This window comes from Tupaia chinensis, unplaced genomic scaffold (genome assembly GCF_000334495.1).
Source record: "Tupaia chinensis unplaced genomic scaffold, TupChi_1.0 Scaffold000250_1, whole genome shotgun sequence".
Classification (NCBI taxonomy): Eukaryota; Metazoa; Chordata; class Mammalia; order Scandentia; family Tupaiidae; genus Tupaia; species Tupaia belangeri.
In genome coordinates, this window is record NW_006159730.1 from 700,311 (window position 1) to 715,870 (window position 15,560).

General features: G+C 47.9%; 1 protein-coding gene across 2 annotated transcripts in view; it reads left to right on the forward strand.

The window, feature by feature from the left end:
• TYSND1 (trypsin like peroxisomal matrix peptidase 1) overlaps positions 1-6,889 on the forward strand; it is a 9,420-nt gene extending 2,531 nt beyond the window's left edge. The window contains exons 2-4 of one of the 2 annotated variants that reach the window (XM_006148920.3): positions 1,423-1,553; positions 2,418-2,603; positions 5,973-6,889. In XM_006148920.3, the coding sequence (XP_006148982.1) occupies positions 1,423-1,553; positions 2,418-2,603; positions 5,973-6,190 (535 nt within the window). In that variant the 3' untranslated portion in view covers positions 6,191-6,889. The remainder of the gene's footprint in view (positions 1-1,422; positions 1,554-2,417; positions 2,604-5,972) is intronic. The other variant, XM_014587965.2, reaches the window with a different exon arrangement.
• The last annotated feature ends 8,671 nt before the right edge of the window (positions 6,890-15,560 follow it).

Sequence of the window (15,560 nt, forward strand, 5' to 3'; positions counted from 1 at the left end):
CCCCAGATGCTTAACTCAGGCCAAAGCAAAGCAGTACTAACACTTAGTTGTGACTGAGGCCCAGAGAGATGGAGTTACTTTTCCAAGGTCACAGCAAGTTTCAGGAGCCAGAGCAAACATACCAGCACTCTCCTTCTCTGCCTCGCTCTTCAGTTAGTGGGGGAAGCACAATGTGGTCTTACCCCTCTAGATCCCTGCTAGCAGGTCCATGTCACTACAGTGTTAACACCTGGCGTGTACCTGTCTCAGCCCAGCTCCACCTCTCAGGCCTTTCCAAATCCTCCTTCTGGATCCCTGATGTTAGTCCAGTGCTCACCCAATGTGGTGTTGCCATATCGGTCCCCTCGTGGTCTACAGAAGTCATGATTTTTGTTGTTTTTTTAATTGGAAGGCACCTGGGCTCTCCAGAGAGAGCGCTATGGGCGTGTTCATGCTGCAGTCCCTCTATTTTTCCATCCTGTCAGAATTTCGGACATGCATGTGTGACCTTTTTAAGCTGCCTGTGTCAGGATCCCAGGTGCAGTTGGCCATGTGGGATCCAACTTCCCTAACCCCCTAGGCAGTGGGCCTGACCTGGTGGTCATGATTTTATAGGGAAGATTGGTGGCGAGGATTTAGGCAGTGGGCCTGGCCTGGTGGTTGTGATTTTATAGGGAAGATTGGTGGCGAGGATTTCCCTGTGATGTGGCCCTCAAGAGTCTTCCTCTCACCTCCCTTTGCTTCTAAGAAAACCACCTTCTGGGTCTGCTGAAAGGTACCCCTATAAGTGTGTGACAGGATGCCCCAGTGTGATCTGGGCAAGTCACTTAATCTGTGCTGTCGTGTAAAGTCTTGGAACAGAGCCTGGCACATACCAGGTTAGCATGTATATAGAAAGGGATCCAGAGGGAAAATCGCACGCCCGCCCCAACTGGCAGGGTTGTTGGGAGTGTGCGTGAGGCAATGAAGAAAAGTGCTGGAATGTTTGCCCTGGCTCCTAAAACTTGCCTCTGTGATGCTGGGAAAGTTACTCAACCTCTGTAGGCTCAGGTTCACCATCAAAGAGGAGAGAATTTGGGCCTCGTTCTTAGGGCCTCGTTTTAGTGAGGACTAAATGAAACAATGCCACCAAGCATTAACACCAGGCCTGGCCCCTAGTGCCCCTTAGTGTCGGTGTTTGTTACCGGGGTGAGGTGCAGGAAGCGGTGCATAGAAGTACTCTGCTGTCTATAAAGCACGTTTGGAAATATCACAGGACGGTTCAGTGATAAGCTAAGTTAACATCTAGTTAGTCTAGCAAGATTGCCTAGCTGGTAGGTTTCAGGGCTGACGCCCAGGTGTTCTCTAAGTCTGACTTCCGCTGGCCCTCTCACATTTCCTTGCTTTCTTCCCAGTGCTGAAGGGGCAGAGAGCTAGTCTGTTGTTTGTTTCCCTTGCTCTCAGGAGTGTGGCCGTCTGGGGACGTGTAGTGTTTGCCACCCAGGAGACGTCTCCCTATGACATAGCGGTGGTGAGCCTGGAGGAGGACCTGGACGGTGTTCCCATGCCAGTGCCTGCTGAGCGGTTCCATGAAGGTAAAGGACGAAGAGTCTGGACAAGGGTCCCTCTGGTCTGGAGTGAACCTTGAGAAGGCGGGTCCATATTGGGTACTCTAACCATGCCAGACCAGGGCTCCAGTCTCTGGGGAGTGCTCTCTTCCCCACCCCTGTGGAATTAATGAGTCAGGGTCACATTAATTCACAGCGATGTAGGTTCTTCTTGAAAGCCTCCCTGCATATGCCAGCATGCCCAAGTGGGCAGGTGGAGTACCCTGTGAAGGGTAAGGCACACCCCTTCCCTGAGGGCCTAAGTTTGTTTATTTTATTCATGATAGTATGTGCACGTTTCAGGGAGAGAGAGAGAGAAGCACCAACAGGGTCTCATCATGCCACTATTCCCTTTTCCAGCCCTCTAGCTTGTCAGGGTCCTGGGCAGGTGTGTACTCAATCCAGCATGTTTTCAGGCCAACCCAGGGGTCCAAACTGCAGTCAGCCATGTGGCTTATAGCACTGTAGTCATCAACTACACCACCAGGCTGGGCCACCAAGGGACTTCTTAGTACCAAGAGATGGATGTTAATTCCACAAACATTTATTGAGCACTTAGCTAGATGCCAGGAATTCCAAAAAGCAACTGCCCAAGCTAGCAAGGAAATGAGGACTGGGAACAGCCTGACGCACAGGTGAAGCGGTGAGGAGATGCAGTGCTAGGAACTCAATGCTCAGTGGGCCTGCTGGTCTCTTCCTGCTGGGAGACCTGGGAAGGCCCCTGGGAGCCATGAAGAACTACACAGAACCTCAAAGGGCAGAGAGGGTGTGGGCCTTTATCCAGTGGAGGGATGGGGTTGGGAACTCAAGTCCTGCCAGACAAAGGAGTCCCCAACTTCCCATCTCTACTAGGTGAGGCCGTCAGTGTGGTGGGCTTCGGCGTCTTTGGCCAGGCCTGTGGGCCCTCGGTGACTGCGGGCATCCTGTCGGCTGTGGTGCGGGTGGATGACACACCAGTGATGCTGCAGACCACGTGTGCAGTACATGGCGGCTCCAGTGGAGGACCCCTCTTCTCCACCCGCTCGGGGGACCTCTTAGGTAACCACCACAGCTCTCTGGGAAGATGGTGGGCTGTATGCCTAGAGGTAGTAAGCCAGAGTCTTCAGGCTCTTCTGCTCCTGAGGGTGGAGAGGGGAAGATACTGAGTTGGGTAGGAAGCGATCTGGGCTCTTGTCTCTTCTCTGACCTATTCTACTGCATGACCTTAGGTGACTTACTCTTATTTAGTCTGTGAAATTGAACCCGATGTGGGCTGAATTCCTAATATTTCACAGGAAACTGGGATTTTTTTTTAATGCATAGTCATTAAATCTTTTAATTTTTAAATATTTTCAGTACCTCAGGCTTTTTAAAAAATGTCTTTAAAAACCAGTTTTGCTTTTTTTGTTTTTTTTTGAGAGGTTTTTGCTATAGGACACGTGCACTTGCCAGAAGACAGAGATAGAGACAGAAAGCGAGAAATCACCTCCTGGGGGGGATGGCCACACCGCAATCCCTCCTCTTCCATTCTCCTCTCAGGATCTTGGGCATGCATGCACACACACTTGGTGTGAGTTTAAGCCACTGGGTCCAGTACTTGAACTGCGGTCAACTACATGGGAGTCCAGCGACATAGCCATTATGCCAACTTCTGGTCCCAAAACCAGTTTTTAAATAGTTTTAGCAATTAAAAAAAAAGTAAATCCTAAGTCTGTGTAGAAACTTCCAGCTTCAGTCCAACATCACAGAATTTGTGCTAGCCTGTATTATTCCTTACTTTTCTCATTTCTCACTTCTTTCTCCCCTAATGAGGAAACTTGCTTTTGCTATCTATGCTATATACACTTGGTCAACTCTAGTATAGGTTATCAGAAAAGTTATGATGCATATTTGCATAGAAAACCAGAAAATACGTCATGATTTTTCCAGCAATTCAATGCAAATAAAGCAATTCCAGAATTTGTAACTGACACCTCTGTGAGCAACCCGTTTACCAAGTATAGGATGCTGTTTGAGTGTGTACAGTTCTTTTTGTCTCTTCCTTTTCAATTTGCCAGAGGGTGCATGCATTTGCCCAAGAGACAGACAGGGAGAGGGAGAAAGCACCTCCAATGGGACATGGTCACAATCTTCTCCATTTCTCCATTCTTTGAGGATTTGTGGCATGCATGCACATGCGACTGCTGTGTTCTTCAAATCTGTGGGTCCAGGACTTGAACCTGGTCATGTGGATCCAGCTCCCATAACCACTAGGCCACAGGGCCACCCCCCAGTTTTTTCCAAATTTAGCCTTAAATTGTCAAATCAAAACAATTTCCAGTTACTTGGGCTAATTTTTTTCTTTCTCTTTAGTGTGATTATTTATTCATCTGTAATGCAGTTGAGGTCATGTGTCATAGTGTTTCCTCATAACCTTTATTCCCACATTTTTCTTTTTTTAAGTATATTTATTTTTTCTGTAAGAGAGAGGGAGACAGAGACAGCTCCCCAACAGGGTCTTCGTCCTGTGGTCCACCACCAGTCCTAGCTGGCCTAAGTCTCAGACATGTGCACACCGACATGCTCAGGCAAGTCCCAGGCTGCAAACTGGACCTTTCCAATGTGAGTCCAATTATGTCATCACTGCACCACCACATGGCCCCCAGTTTTTCCATTTCTTCCTATATGTTGGTTGACTTTTAAACCTTATTTACAGGTAAGTGGATGCAGAAGTGTTTGGGCATAAATTAGTATACCAAAATACTAATTAGTATACTAACACACACACACACACAATTGGTGTCTCATAGTTCTGTCACCTGAGAGAGATTAGAAGCAGTGATATTCCAGTTGCAATGGACACACCTAAAGCCTAGATCTAAGGAACCTGGAACTGGTTGAGTCCAGGACCGGGACAAGGAAATTCCAAGATGAGCCAGGACATCTTGTGGAGCCAGAAGGGAAGTGCTAACAACAAAAACTATGGGGGCGTGTTGAGTGTTGAAGGCCAGAGCCAGCCCCAACGAGCTCCCATTGGAACCACTTGAACAAAACAAATAGTGATAATGTTGGCTTGTAATCCAAAGAAAGGAATGGATGTCTTTGAGTCCACACTGATAGAAATAAATAACTGAATAAATTCAGAAATGGAGACAAATGACAGCTCTTCCCTACAGAAGAATTCCAATCAATGTAGAGGAAGAAATGAGGGAAGTAGAAAATCACTGTTAGGGGGACCAGCAGGTGGTGTAGTGGTTAAGGTGCTGGTCACTCCCTCATGGCCAACTGTGGTTCAAGTCCTGGACTGGGTGGTGGCTTATTTTCTCTCTCTCCTTCTCTCTGTATGTGGGTCTCTCTCTGGTCAAATTAAAATAAATGAATAAATAAATAAAATTAAATAAATCTTAAAAAATAAAATCACTGTTAGGACTCAACAGTGCGAATTGCTGCAGACAGGATCCACTGCAAAAATTAGTGGGTAAAGGTTTAAGTAGAAACAGGACATCTGCATATCTTCCCCAAAATAGGTAATCCTTACAAAGGGGAAAAGAACAAATCTGCAGTGGAAAGGCCTGGCAGATACCATCCGAGCCAAGTGATCAAGGTTAACGTGACAAGTGCTACCTGGAGATATCAGACACCTGTCATGACGCACCGAGGACATGTCACTTCTATAGGATCCTCTCCAATAATGCGTAACCTCAGTCTAATTACAAGGAAACATCAGGTCGACTCACACTGAGAGCCATTCTACCAAATAACTGTGCTGTGCTCTTCAAAGCGCCAAAGCCAGGAAAGTTAAGTAGGAAACGAACCAACATAGCCACATTACGCTAACTGCTGGTCCCAGTTCAAGTATTTCTTGCTGTCTTGTTCTGCACCCAATGCTATTCTAGATATTAGACTGCATGAACAAAACACAGAAGTCCTGCCCTAACAGAGCTGATGCTAGTAGGAAGGAAACAACAAAATAGTGAAACTTACTGTGTGTTGGATAGCCAATGTGTCAGGGAGAAAGGGAAGCCAGGAAGCAGATGGAGTGTGGGAGCAGGTGTCACCAGGAGGGAGTTGTCAGAGATCCACCATGGAGATGGCCCTCCTCTCTTTCTTTTCTTTTCTTTTTTTTTTGAGAGGTTTTCGCTCTAGGGAGCGTGCACTCGCCAGACAGACAGAGAGAGACATAGAGACAGAAAGCAAGAAATCACCCCCCAGGGGGGATGGTCACGCCACAATTCCTTCTCCTCCATTCTCCTCTTGGGATCTTGGGCACGCACGCACATGCACCTGGCGTGAGTTTTAAGCCACTGGGGTCCGGGACGCGAACCGTGGTCGACTACATGGGAGTCCAGCGACATAGCCATTATGCTAACTGCTGGTTCCCCCTCCTCTCTTTCTCATCCAGCTCTCTGTCCCCTAACTTACATCCTCTCTTGCTCTCTGACTCAACAGGCATCATCGCCAGCAACACCCGGGACAATAACACAGGGGCCACCTACCCCCATCTGAACTTCAGCATTCCCATCACAGTGCTCCAACCAGCGCTGCAGCAGTACAGCCGCACTGGCGACCTGGGCAGCCTCCGAGAGCTGGACCGCGCTGCTGAGCCAGTCCGGGTGGTGTGGCGGCTGCAGCGGCCCCTGACGGAGGCCCCACAGAGCAAGCTCTGAGGCTGTGTGGTTGCTCGAGGGAGAAGAGTGACCTTTATGCCAGAGAAGTGATGTAGGTGTGATGGCAGCTTCAGGGTCCAGGGACCAGCTCCTGCCTGGGCATGCCAAACTGGGTGCCTCATCACTGCCTGCTGACTATAATCTGGGTGCTGGGCCCTGGAACCAACTTCTCAGGCTCAGAGGTCCCTAACCTGGCAGCCCATTTTAGGGTGTTGAGCCCCCACTTATCTCTGTCTTCCAGCACTGGACTCAGCTGTGTTTTCCTTCCTGGGAAGCTTAGCCCAGCTGTACAAAAACTCTAGTCCTGATGGGCAGGTGCTGGCCAAAGGCAGGCCAGCCCTGGCTGTGTCTGATCCCTTCAGTGGTCCCTGGCCACGTGGAGCCACTTCACTGGGGTCTTGGGTCTGGTCTGCCTCAGTTGGCGTCGGCTGCCAGAGAGCTCACATTTCAGGATACCTCAGCAGAGAGGCCCACTCGAAGACCAGAGAAGGCAAGGAGTGAGAATGGGGGTCTCCCCGCCCTGCCAGGCCTTACAAGTGGATGGGCCTTGAAAGTCAGGACTCCGGGGTCTTCATACTCATGGGGGCATCTGACACAGTGCCTTCACTTTCCAGCCCACTGCCTGGGCCTCAGGGATCTTGGACGGTGGACATTTCTGGATTGGTTTGGGAATAAATGGTCTGCTGGAGAACCCCTAAATGTCACATATCAGATTCTTCTTTTCAGTCTTAAGAGTTGATTGAGGGGCCGGCAGGTGACGTGGTGGTTAAAGGCACCGGATTCACATATCGCTGACCATGGTTCGAGTCCCAGACCTGATGACTCATTCTCTCGCTTTCCCTTTCTCTCTCTCTGAATCTGGTCAAATTAAAAAATAGTAACAAATGAAATTAAATATTATAAACATTTTTTAAAAAGAGTTGAATGAGGCATAGGCAAATGCCAGACAAAGAAACACTCTTCCTGTTCTCTTGGCAGAGTTTGATCTCACAGGATCCTCTTGCCAGACTGGCTCTGGCCACTGGGCACAGCACCTGATAGTGCTGGGTGGGATTTGCAGACCCTGGAAGGTGGTGGTCTTGGCCTTGCAGTAGGTGTTTACAGAATGCCCAGGATGTGTGGAGGTCTGCCTTGGACCTTAGAGTGGGCAGGAGTTGGCGATTTCAAAGGTGAAAGGCCAGGGCAACTCTTAGGTGCTAACTAAGATCAGCCCTGCAAGTTGAAAATGTTCACTGTGTGTCCAGGGTCCTGCGTGTGCAAGCCCTCCAGAAATGACTCACTGGCAGGTCGACTGCTATTGGGCATGGATAAAGGGGGGTATTTCCAAGTAAGTACAGGGCCTGGAAGTAGTTTGTTTTCAATATTGGTTGAATGCCAAGTCTGGGCAACCACAGAACACTCCTATGCTGGTTGTTTTACAGACTAGGCCAGAGGGCACGGTGAGCTTGAGTGAAGTCCCATAGTAGATTAATGGTAGCAGGGGGCTAGTTTCTGAAGTCTGACTTTGCTGGGAGGCAGAGTGGGAGGAGGGCTTATCTGAGCATGTGTGGGTACCAGGGCACTCACAGGCTGTTCTGTGAATAGAGGAACTGGTGCCCGCAAGGGCAATGAGAAAGGCAATCGTGATGTGGAAGAACATGCCCAAGGATAGGGGAGCACGTAGGGCTTCATCAAGGTGACTCACTCTGAACTGTGAAAGAAGAGTTCAGGGTTTACCAAGTAGGACCAACAGGGTATTCCAGGCCGAGAGCAGTGGAAGCTGAGACAAAGTGTGAAACCATGTATTCTGAATATGCTAAGTAGAAAATCGGAAAGGGGCAACACGAGGTATAGGAGCCAGTCACAAGGGCCATGGTGAGAAGATGGCTAAGGCAGGGCTGGTGGGTGATGATACAGAAGGTGCAACTGCCTGGATGTAGGGCCAAGACAGGTCCAGCGGTGCCTGGATTTTGGCTGGGATGGTGATGGGGTAGCTGACAAGTTTAGGGGCACCATCTTTCCTTGAGGTGTTTAAGTAGAGAGGTGCATTGGGCTATTGAATAAATGGATGAGTTAAGATAATGCAGAAAAAGATACTCCACCTCCAGTGGCTTAAGGCAATAGATACTAATTGCTCATGTAAAGTCCAGAGCAGAGTCTGCCAAGCAGAGAAGGCTGGCTCTTGTGTAATAGTGACTAAGGGACTCAGGCCTTTTCCTTCTTGTGTCTCTATCATTGCCTCTGGGAGACCTGGCATGAGTCTTCTGCCAGGTCTTGTGGGAAGAGAGAAAAGAGAAAATGATAATTTTACTGTTTTTTAAAAGATAATTTTACTGGGGCCAGCAGGTAGTGTGGTGGTTAAAGTGCTGGACTACCACATGGCTGACCATAGCTCAAGTCCCAGACCTGGCAGCTTGCTTTCTCACTTTCTCTCTCTCTGGTGAGCGCATGTGCCCTGCAGCAAATCAACAAAAAACACTAGGCGTGTATGCATGCCCAGATCTGGACAGGATGGGGAAGTGGAGAAGGGATTGTGGGTTGACTCGCTTTGGGGAGTGCTTTTTCCCTACTTTCCTATGAATGCACAATGCCCTCTGACAATTATTTTTATTTTATTTTTTTACTTTAGGGGCTGAACAATGACACAGTGATAAAACATGACACTGTGAGGCTGACCCACATGAGAAGGTTCCTAGTTCAAACCCAGAGATATCCCTGAGAGGACTAAGCACACGTGTGACCATGGCCTAGGAATGGCTAGTGTCGTAAGTGAATTATGATGTCAAGAGCCTGTTAAGGGGCGCCTGTCTCTCTTTTGCTTATGGAAGAAATAGATATTTTTTTTCTTGTGCGGTTTTTGCCTTAGGGCGCATGTGCTCACTGGAGAGAGAGAGACACAGTGAGAGAGAAAGTGAGAAATCACTCCCCAGGAGGGATGGTCATGCTGCAATCCCTTCTCCATTCTCCTCCCAGGACCTAGGGACATGTGCACACACATGCCTAGTGGGATTTTCAAGCTACCAGGTCTGGGATTCGAACTGCCGTCGGCCATGTGGGAGTCCAGTGACATAACTGCTATGCCATCTGCTGGTCCCAGAAATAAACAAACTTGAAAAACAATTTTATTTTGGGATAATTGCAAACTTGTAGAACAGTTGTAAGAATCCCCATATACCTTTCTTTACCCAGAGGCCCCCACCCAATTTCACCAAGTGCCCCGATGATGTTCTGTGCAACAAAGCCATCATGAGTTACACTCGTTTACCGTTGTCCTGTTCTCCCTTGACCAGGAGCAGCTTCTCTGTCTGTCCTTGAGTTTCATGCCCCCAACCTTTCTGAAGATAACAGGGCGGTCATTCCATATACTGTCCCTTACTTTGGGTTTGTCCACGCTTCCTTAAGATTAGATTCAGGATCTGCATCTTCAGGGTTATCACAAAGCCATGTCTTCTTACTGTTGCGTTGTCTTGGCTAACGCACGGCGCGCCTGTCCTATTGGAGGTGATGTTATTGGTGACCCCTTGAGTAAGATGATGCCTGCCAGGTTTCTCTACTATAGAGCTGGATGCCCATGTTGAGGGTCAACCTCACTAGTGAGTTCACTGGCTAATGGATAGCCAAGCAAAAAATACACTTTGGTTGTATGAGGGTTTTTCACAAAGTTCATGGAAAATGATTATTATGAGAAAATTATGCATGAATTTCAGTGCTTTTCCTGCACCAAAATAAACTCATTCCATTTTCCTGTGAACTTTTGAAAGTTCCCTCTTACTTATTTTAAGGAATTATTTTTAAACTTTATTATTATTATTATTATTTTTTTTTTTTTTTTTTGCCGTGGGTGCTCCCCAGAGAAAGGTGGAAGTCCAGTGCCTTAACCACCATGACATCTGCTGACTCTAGTTCTTCCTTATTTATTTATTTTTTAAATAATGATTTAATTTTATTATTATTATTATTTTTTTAATTCACCAGAGAGAGATGGAAAATGAAAAAGCAGGCTGCCAGGTCCAGACTGAAACCGTGGTCAGATGTGTGGGAGTCCAACGCCTTAACTACCATGCCACCAGCTGGCCTGGTTTCCTCATTACATTTGGGGCTCTCTTTGTCACGGCAGCAGAACCTACCCTCACTAATATAGTCTTTCTGTAGCTGGGAGCACTATACCAAGCCACACGGTATAGGGGGAGAGAAGAAATGGGGATGTCCCTCTGTCCTTTGAAGTTTACAGATTTAGCTGAAAGTACCCATGGACACTACCCATACCTGCCTGCCATCTCTGACACCTGGAAATTCAAAGACAAAAGTCCTTGGGACCAGCAGTTAGCATAATGGCTATGTCGCTGGACTCCCATGTAGTCAACCGCGGTTCACGTCCCGGACCCGGTGGCTTAAAACTCACGCTGGGCGCATGTGCGTGCGTGCCCAAGATCCCGAGAGGAGAATGAGAATGGAAGAGAAGGGATTGTGGCATGGCCATCCCCCCTGGGGGGTGATTTCTCGCTTTCTGTCTCTCTGTCTCTGTCCGTCTGGCCAGTGCAGGAGCCCTATAGCAAAAAACCTCTCAAAAAAAAAAAAAAAGACAAAAGTCCTTTGTCATGCAGAGAGCCAGGATCTTTAGTTCTAAAGCTCTGGGCACTGCCAGGTGGGAGGAGGGGAGTGATATGCAGTGAATAGACAGGGAAAAGACGTAGGTTGCATAAGACCCTGTCCCCTTTCCGGGATCACTGTCTTCTGGTAGCCAAGGAGTCAAGTGACACCAGAAAACATCCTTGATTTTCATGGTTTGAGATCTGTCCGTAAAGATGGGCTCACATGCCCTGACGTGCCATGCCCAAGCCCAGTGTCAGATCATCTCACATCTCTCCCAGCTTTATTTTTTTAAAGAATTATTTTATTTTATTTATTTGATTTATCATTATTGTTATTTTCAATTTGACTAGAGTGAGACACAGAGAGGGAGAGAAAGCCAGAAAACAAGCTGTCAGGTTCAGGACTTGAACTATCATCAGCCATGTGGGAGTCCAGTGCCCCTAACCACCACGCCACCTGCTGGTCCCCTTCCAGCTTTATTTTTATTTATTTATTTATTTTTAAGAATTACTTTATTGGGGACCAGAAGGTGGTGTGGTGGCTAAGGTGTTGGACACTCCCACATGGCTGACCATGGTTTGAGTCCCAGACCTGGTGGTTTGCTTTCTCACTTTCTCTCTCTGGTCAAATTAAAAAAATAAATGAATGAATAAATAAAATTAAATAAATAATTTTTTAAGCATTTTTTTCTTTTTTAAACTTTATTTATTTACTCATTTAAATTTGATCAGAAAGGGACATAGTGAAAGAAAGAAAGAGAGAGAAAAGGAAAGTGAGAAAGCAAGCTGCCAGGTCGAGGACTTGAACCACGGTTGGCCATGTAGGAGTCCAGCATCCTTAACCACCACGCCACCTGCCAGGCCCAAATAAATAAATCTTTAAAAAAAGAATTACTTTATTTAACTTTATTTATTTACTTATTTTAATTTGACCAGAGGATGACAGAGCAAGTGAGAGAGAGAGAGAGAGAGAGAGAGAGAGAGCGCGAAAGTAAGAAAGCAACCTGCCAGGTCCAGTACTTGAACCATGGTTGGCCAAGTGGGAGTCTAGCGCCCTTAACTACCACACCACCTGTCGGCTCTCCAGCTTTATTTTCTTGCTGCACTTTTTGGAGCCCTTTCCTTGCACCCTACTAATTGGAATTCTCTTGAACTGTCTAAGCCCAGATTCACTTTGAAGAGACTTCCCTGACTTTCCCGAGCCTCAGGGTTGTCTCCCTACCCTGGCCAGACTGTAGAGTCTCTATTTACTTCTCTGTGTCACATGTTACAGGGCATGTGTCCAGTAAATTGCCCGTTCTTACTTGACACCACAGTTGAGACTGCTTTGGCTGCCCAGTGACCTCTGGCTTCCTTGAGGATGACGCCACGCTGAGGGAGCTCCTGGCTTGAGGGTCATGATTTGCCCTCCATTCAAGACCCAGATCCTCTGCTTTACTATTTGAGTGACTTCACCTGAGTTCAGCCTATGGGAACCTCAATGCCCTCATCTGCAAAATGGAGATAATGAAACTTACCTTGCAGGAGGCATGTGAAAAATAAACTTGAGAGGGTATCCGATGTGCTTAGATTTTTTTTTTTTTGGAGAGGTTTTCACTATAGGGCGTGCGTGCTTGCCAGACAGACAGAGAGAGAAAGAGAGACAGAAAGCGAGAAATCACCCCCCAGGGGGGATGGCCACGCCGCAATCCCTTCTCCTCCATTCTCCTCTCGGGATCTTGGGCACACACGCACACGCGCCCGGAGTGAGTTTTAAGCCACTGGGTCCGGGATGCAAACCGCAGTCAACTACGTGGCAGTCCAGCGACATAGCCATTACGCTAAATGCTGGTTCCCAAGTTTGTTCAGTAATTAGCTATTATTTTTCAAAGAGTATTGGTAGGATTGCTTGTCAGAAATGAATCATTCTGGTTGCCAGGGACTGCAGCAGGGCGAAGGAGGAATGGGGAGTTACTTAGTGGATATGGGGTTTCTTTTGGGAGTGATGAAGATGTTCTAGAATTAGATAATGCTGGTGATTGCACAATCTAAATACCACTGAATTTTACACTTTAAAAGGGTAAAGCTTATGGTATGTGAATTGTATTTTAATTTGAAATTCACTAATTCATTTAGGGCTGGCTCTGTAGCCTAGTGGTTGAAGAGAGCTGGATACCACGTGGCCAACTGTGGCTTGGGAATCACACCGTGTGCATGTGTCCCCCAAATCCCAAAAGGATGGAGAAATGCAGAAGGGATTGTGACATGACCATACCCCATTGAGGGGAGCTTTATCTCTTCTCCCTCTCTGTGTGTCTCTCAGTCTCTTGCTGGTAAGCACACATATCCTCTGGCAATAAAAATAAATTCTTCATTTAGCAAATATCAGTGAATTCTTAGGGACCAGGTAATGGGGTCAGTGCAAGACACTGACAGCACACTGACACCCGAAGTCTAGCAAAATGAGGTCTCGGCCCCAAGAGCTGGTCTAAGAGGATTCTTGCCTTCTTGGAGTCAGTTTAACTCCTACACTCTCTGGGTCTTAGGGAGAAAAAAGCAGATAAAAGCTATTTAGAAGTTTTCAAAACCCAAGACAAATGCAAAGCTTGCAGTGCCTGGTGCAGGTTTCCAGCCAGTGGCTCTCTGACAGTTCCCTGCCAGATAGGACTAGGACAGGCCAGACCACGGACCTGCTGTACCCATACCCCGACACTGAGTTCTCTCTTCTGTGGCAGGGATTCTACACCTGACTATAACCCCTGCTTCAGCCTACATCTAAGGGGCAGGGTACCCACTGGGAAAGGAAGAGAGGTGAGGGTTCCAGAGAACTGGAAGACATAGCCTGGGCTGTGTGGACTCATGAAAGTGGGGAACTTACGGGCAGACACCAACTTCACTCCCAGCTGGAACTGATTCTAAGCAGCAATGTCTTCTAGAGAAGACTTATCACGGCGCTCCCTATTATCAGGAGTATCGGATACAAAAATCTTCAACCAAAGGTTTTGGAAATGGGACAGAAATGGCTACTCCTTGTGTGAGGGAAGGTCCATGAAAACTGAGAAGGTGAAGAGCAGTACTGGAAAGAAAGGTGGATTGGGAGATGGTGGCAGGAAGCTGCCAACCAACCACGTGGCTTTGGGCAGAGGCATCTGCAATATGAAATGGCGGTGACAAATGGCTGCTATGTGCCAGGAGCCCCACTCTGAACCGATGCTCACACACGATCTCATCACATCTCCACAACCTTTTAAAAAACTCCTAATTTTATTACCTTTATTATTATTATTCCTGATAGTGTGCATGCACGTGTGTGTGAGAGAGAGAGAGAAAGAGGGCACCCTGCACAGGGTCTGATCACGCCATGATCCCCTTCTTCCAGCCCCTGGGGTCTTGGCACTCTTGTACCAGCCTGGCCTGTTTCAGGCTGACTTGGGGGAGAATTCCAAACACGGGGACCAGGTGGGATCTGGCTTCACTCAAGAAGCGCATGGAGCACTATGCAGCCAGGCCCCTTTCCACAGCCGTTAATATGGGGTGCTAATATTTAATACTTGCATTAAGTAGATGAAGATGGTGTATCTTTCTCCAAGTTAGCATGATCCTACCTCCACATTGTATTTTGTAGTGCGCTGGCTTCCAGATCTTTGTCCTGCCTCTGGGTCTTTGTGTTACCAGGGAGACTCAACCTGTGTGGGGGTCCCTTCCGAGGGTCAGATGGTCATTGGCTTTGTGCAGGAAAGAATTCAAGAGCAAACCTCTGAAAGGGAGTGAAAGCAGATTTGTTAAGGAAAATGTACAGTCTGGTGTTCTGTGGGTGGAACAACCCGGTGAAGGGAGGTGGAGAACAGTTTCATTTCTCCCTTGGGTGGACAGTATCAGGGAATAAGCCCAAAATGAGCCACTGCTGCCTGCTGCTTCTCTGGATGCAAGCCTGGAGAGGAAGGGGATAACTGTTCCCCAAAAGGAGAGACAGAAGGGCTACCCCATAAGCAGGACAGTCCTGAACTTCAATGGGTGTCTGGCTTATATGGCTAAGTAAGGGAGGTTTAGTTAGAACTTCCAGGGCCGGACAGTGGTGTCACTTTCCTGGGACCACTGCCCCTCCCATTTTCTGGCCTTATTAGGGTAGTTCCCCTCATTGTCCTGGTTATCATGGACTGTCCTGCAGCAGGTGGGAGTGGCATGAGAGTAAAGTAAGTTTGAGGGCAACCAACAGTTAGCGTAATGGCTATGTCGGCTGAACTCCCACGTAGTCGACTGCGATTCGCGTCCTGGACCCGGTGGCTTAAAACTCACGCGAGGCGCGTGTGCGTGCCCAAGATCCCAGAGGAGAATGGAGGAGAAGGGATTGCGGCGTGACCATCTCCCCTGAGGGGTGATTTCTCGCTTTCTGTCTCTATGTCTCTACAGTATCAGGGAATAAGCCCAAAATGAGCCACTGCTGCCTGCTGCTTCTCTGGATGCAAGCCTGGAGAGGAAGGGGATAACTGTTCCCCAAAAGGAGAGACAGAAGGGCTACCCCATAAGCAGGACAGTCCTGAACTTCAATGGGTGTCTGGCTTATATGGCTAAGTAAGGGAGGTTTAGTTAGAACTTCCAGGGCCGGACAGTGGTGTCACTTTCCTGGGACCACTGCCCCTCCCATTTTCTGGCCTTATTAGGGTAGTTCCCCTCATTGTCCTGGTTATCATGGACTGTCCTGCAGCAGGTGGGAGTGGCATGAGAGTAAAGTAAGTTTGAGGGCAACCAACAGTTAGCGTAATGGCTATGTCGGCTGAACTCCCACGTACTCGACTGCGCTTTGCGTCCTTGGCCCCGTG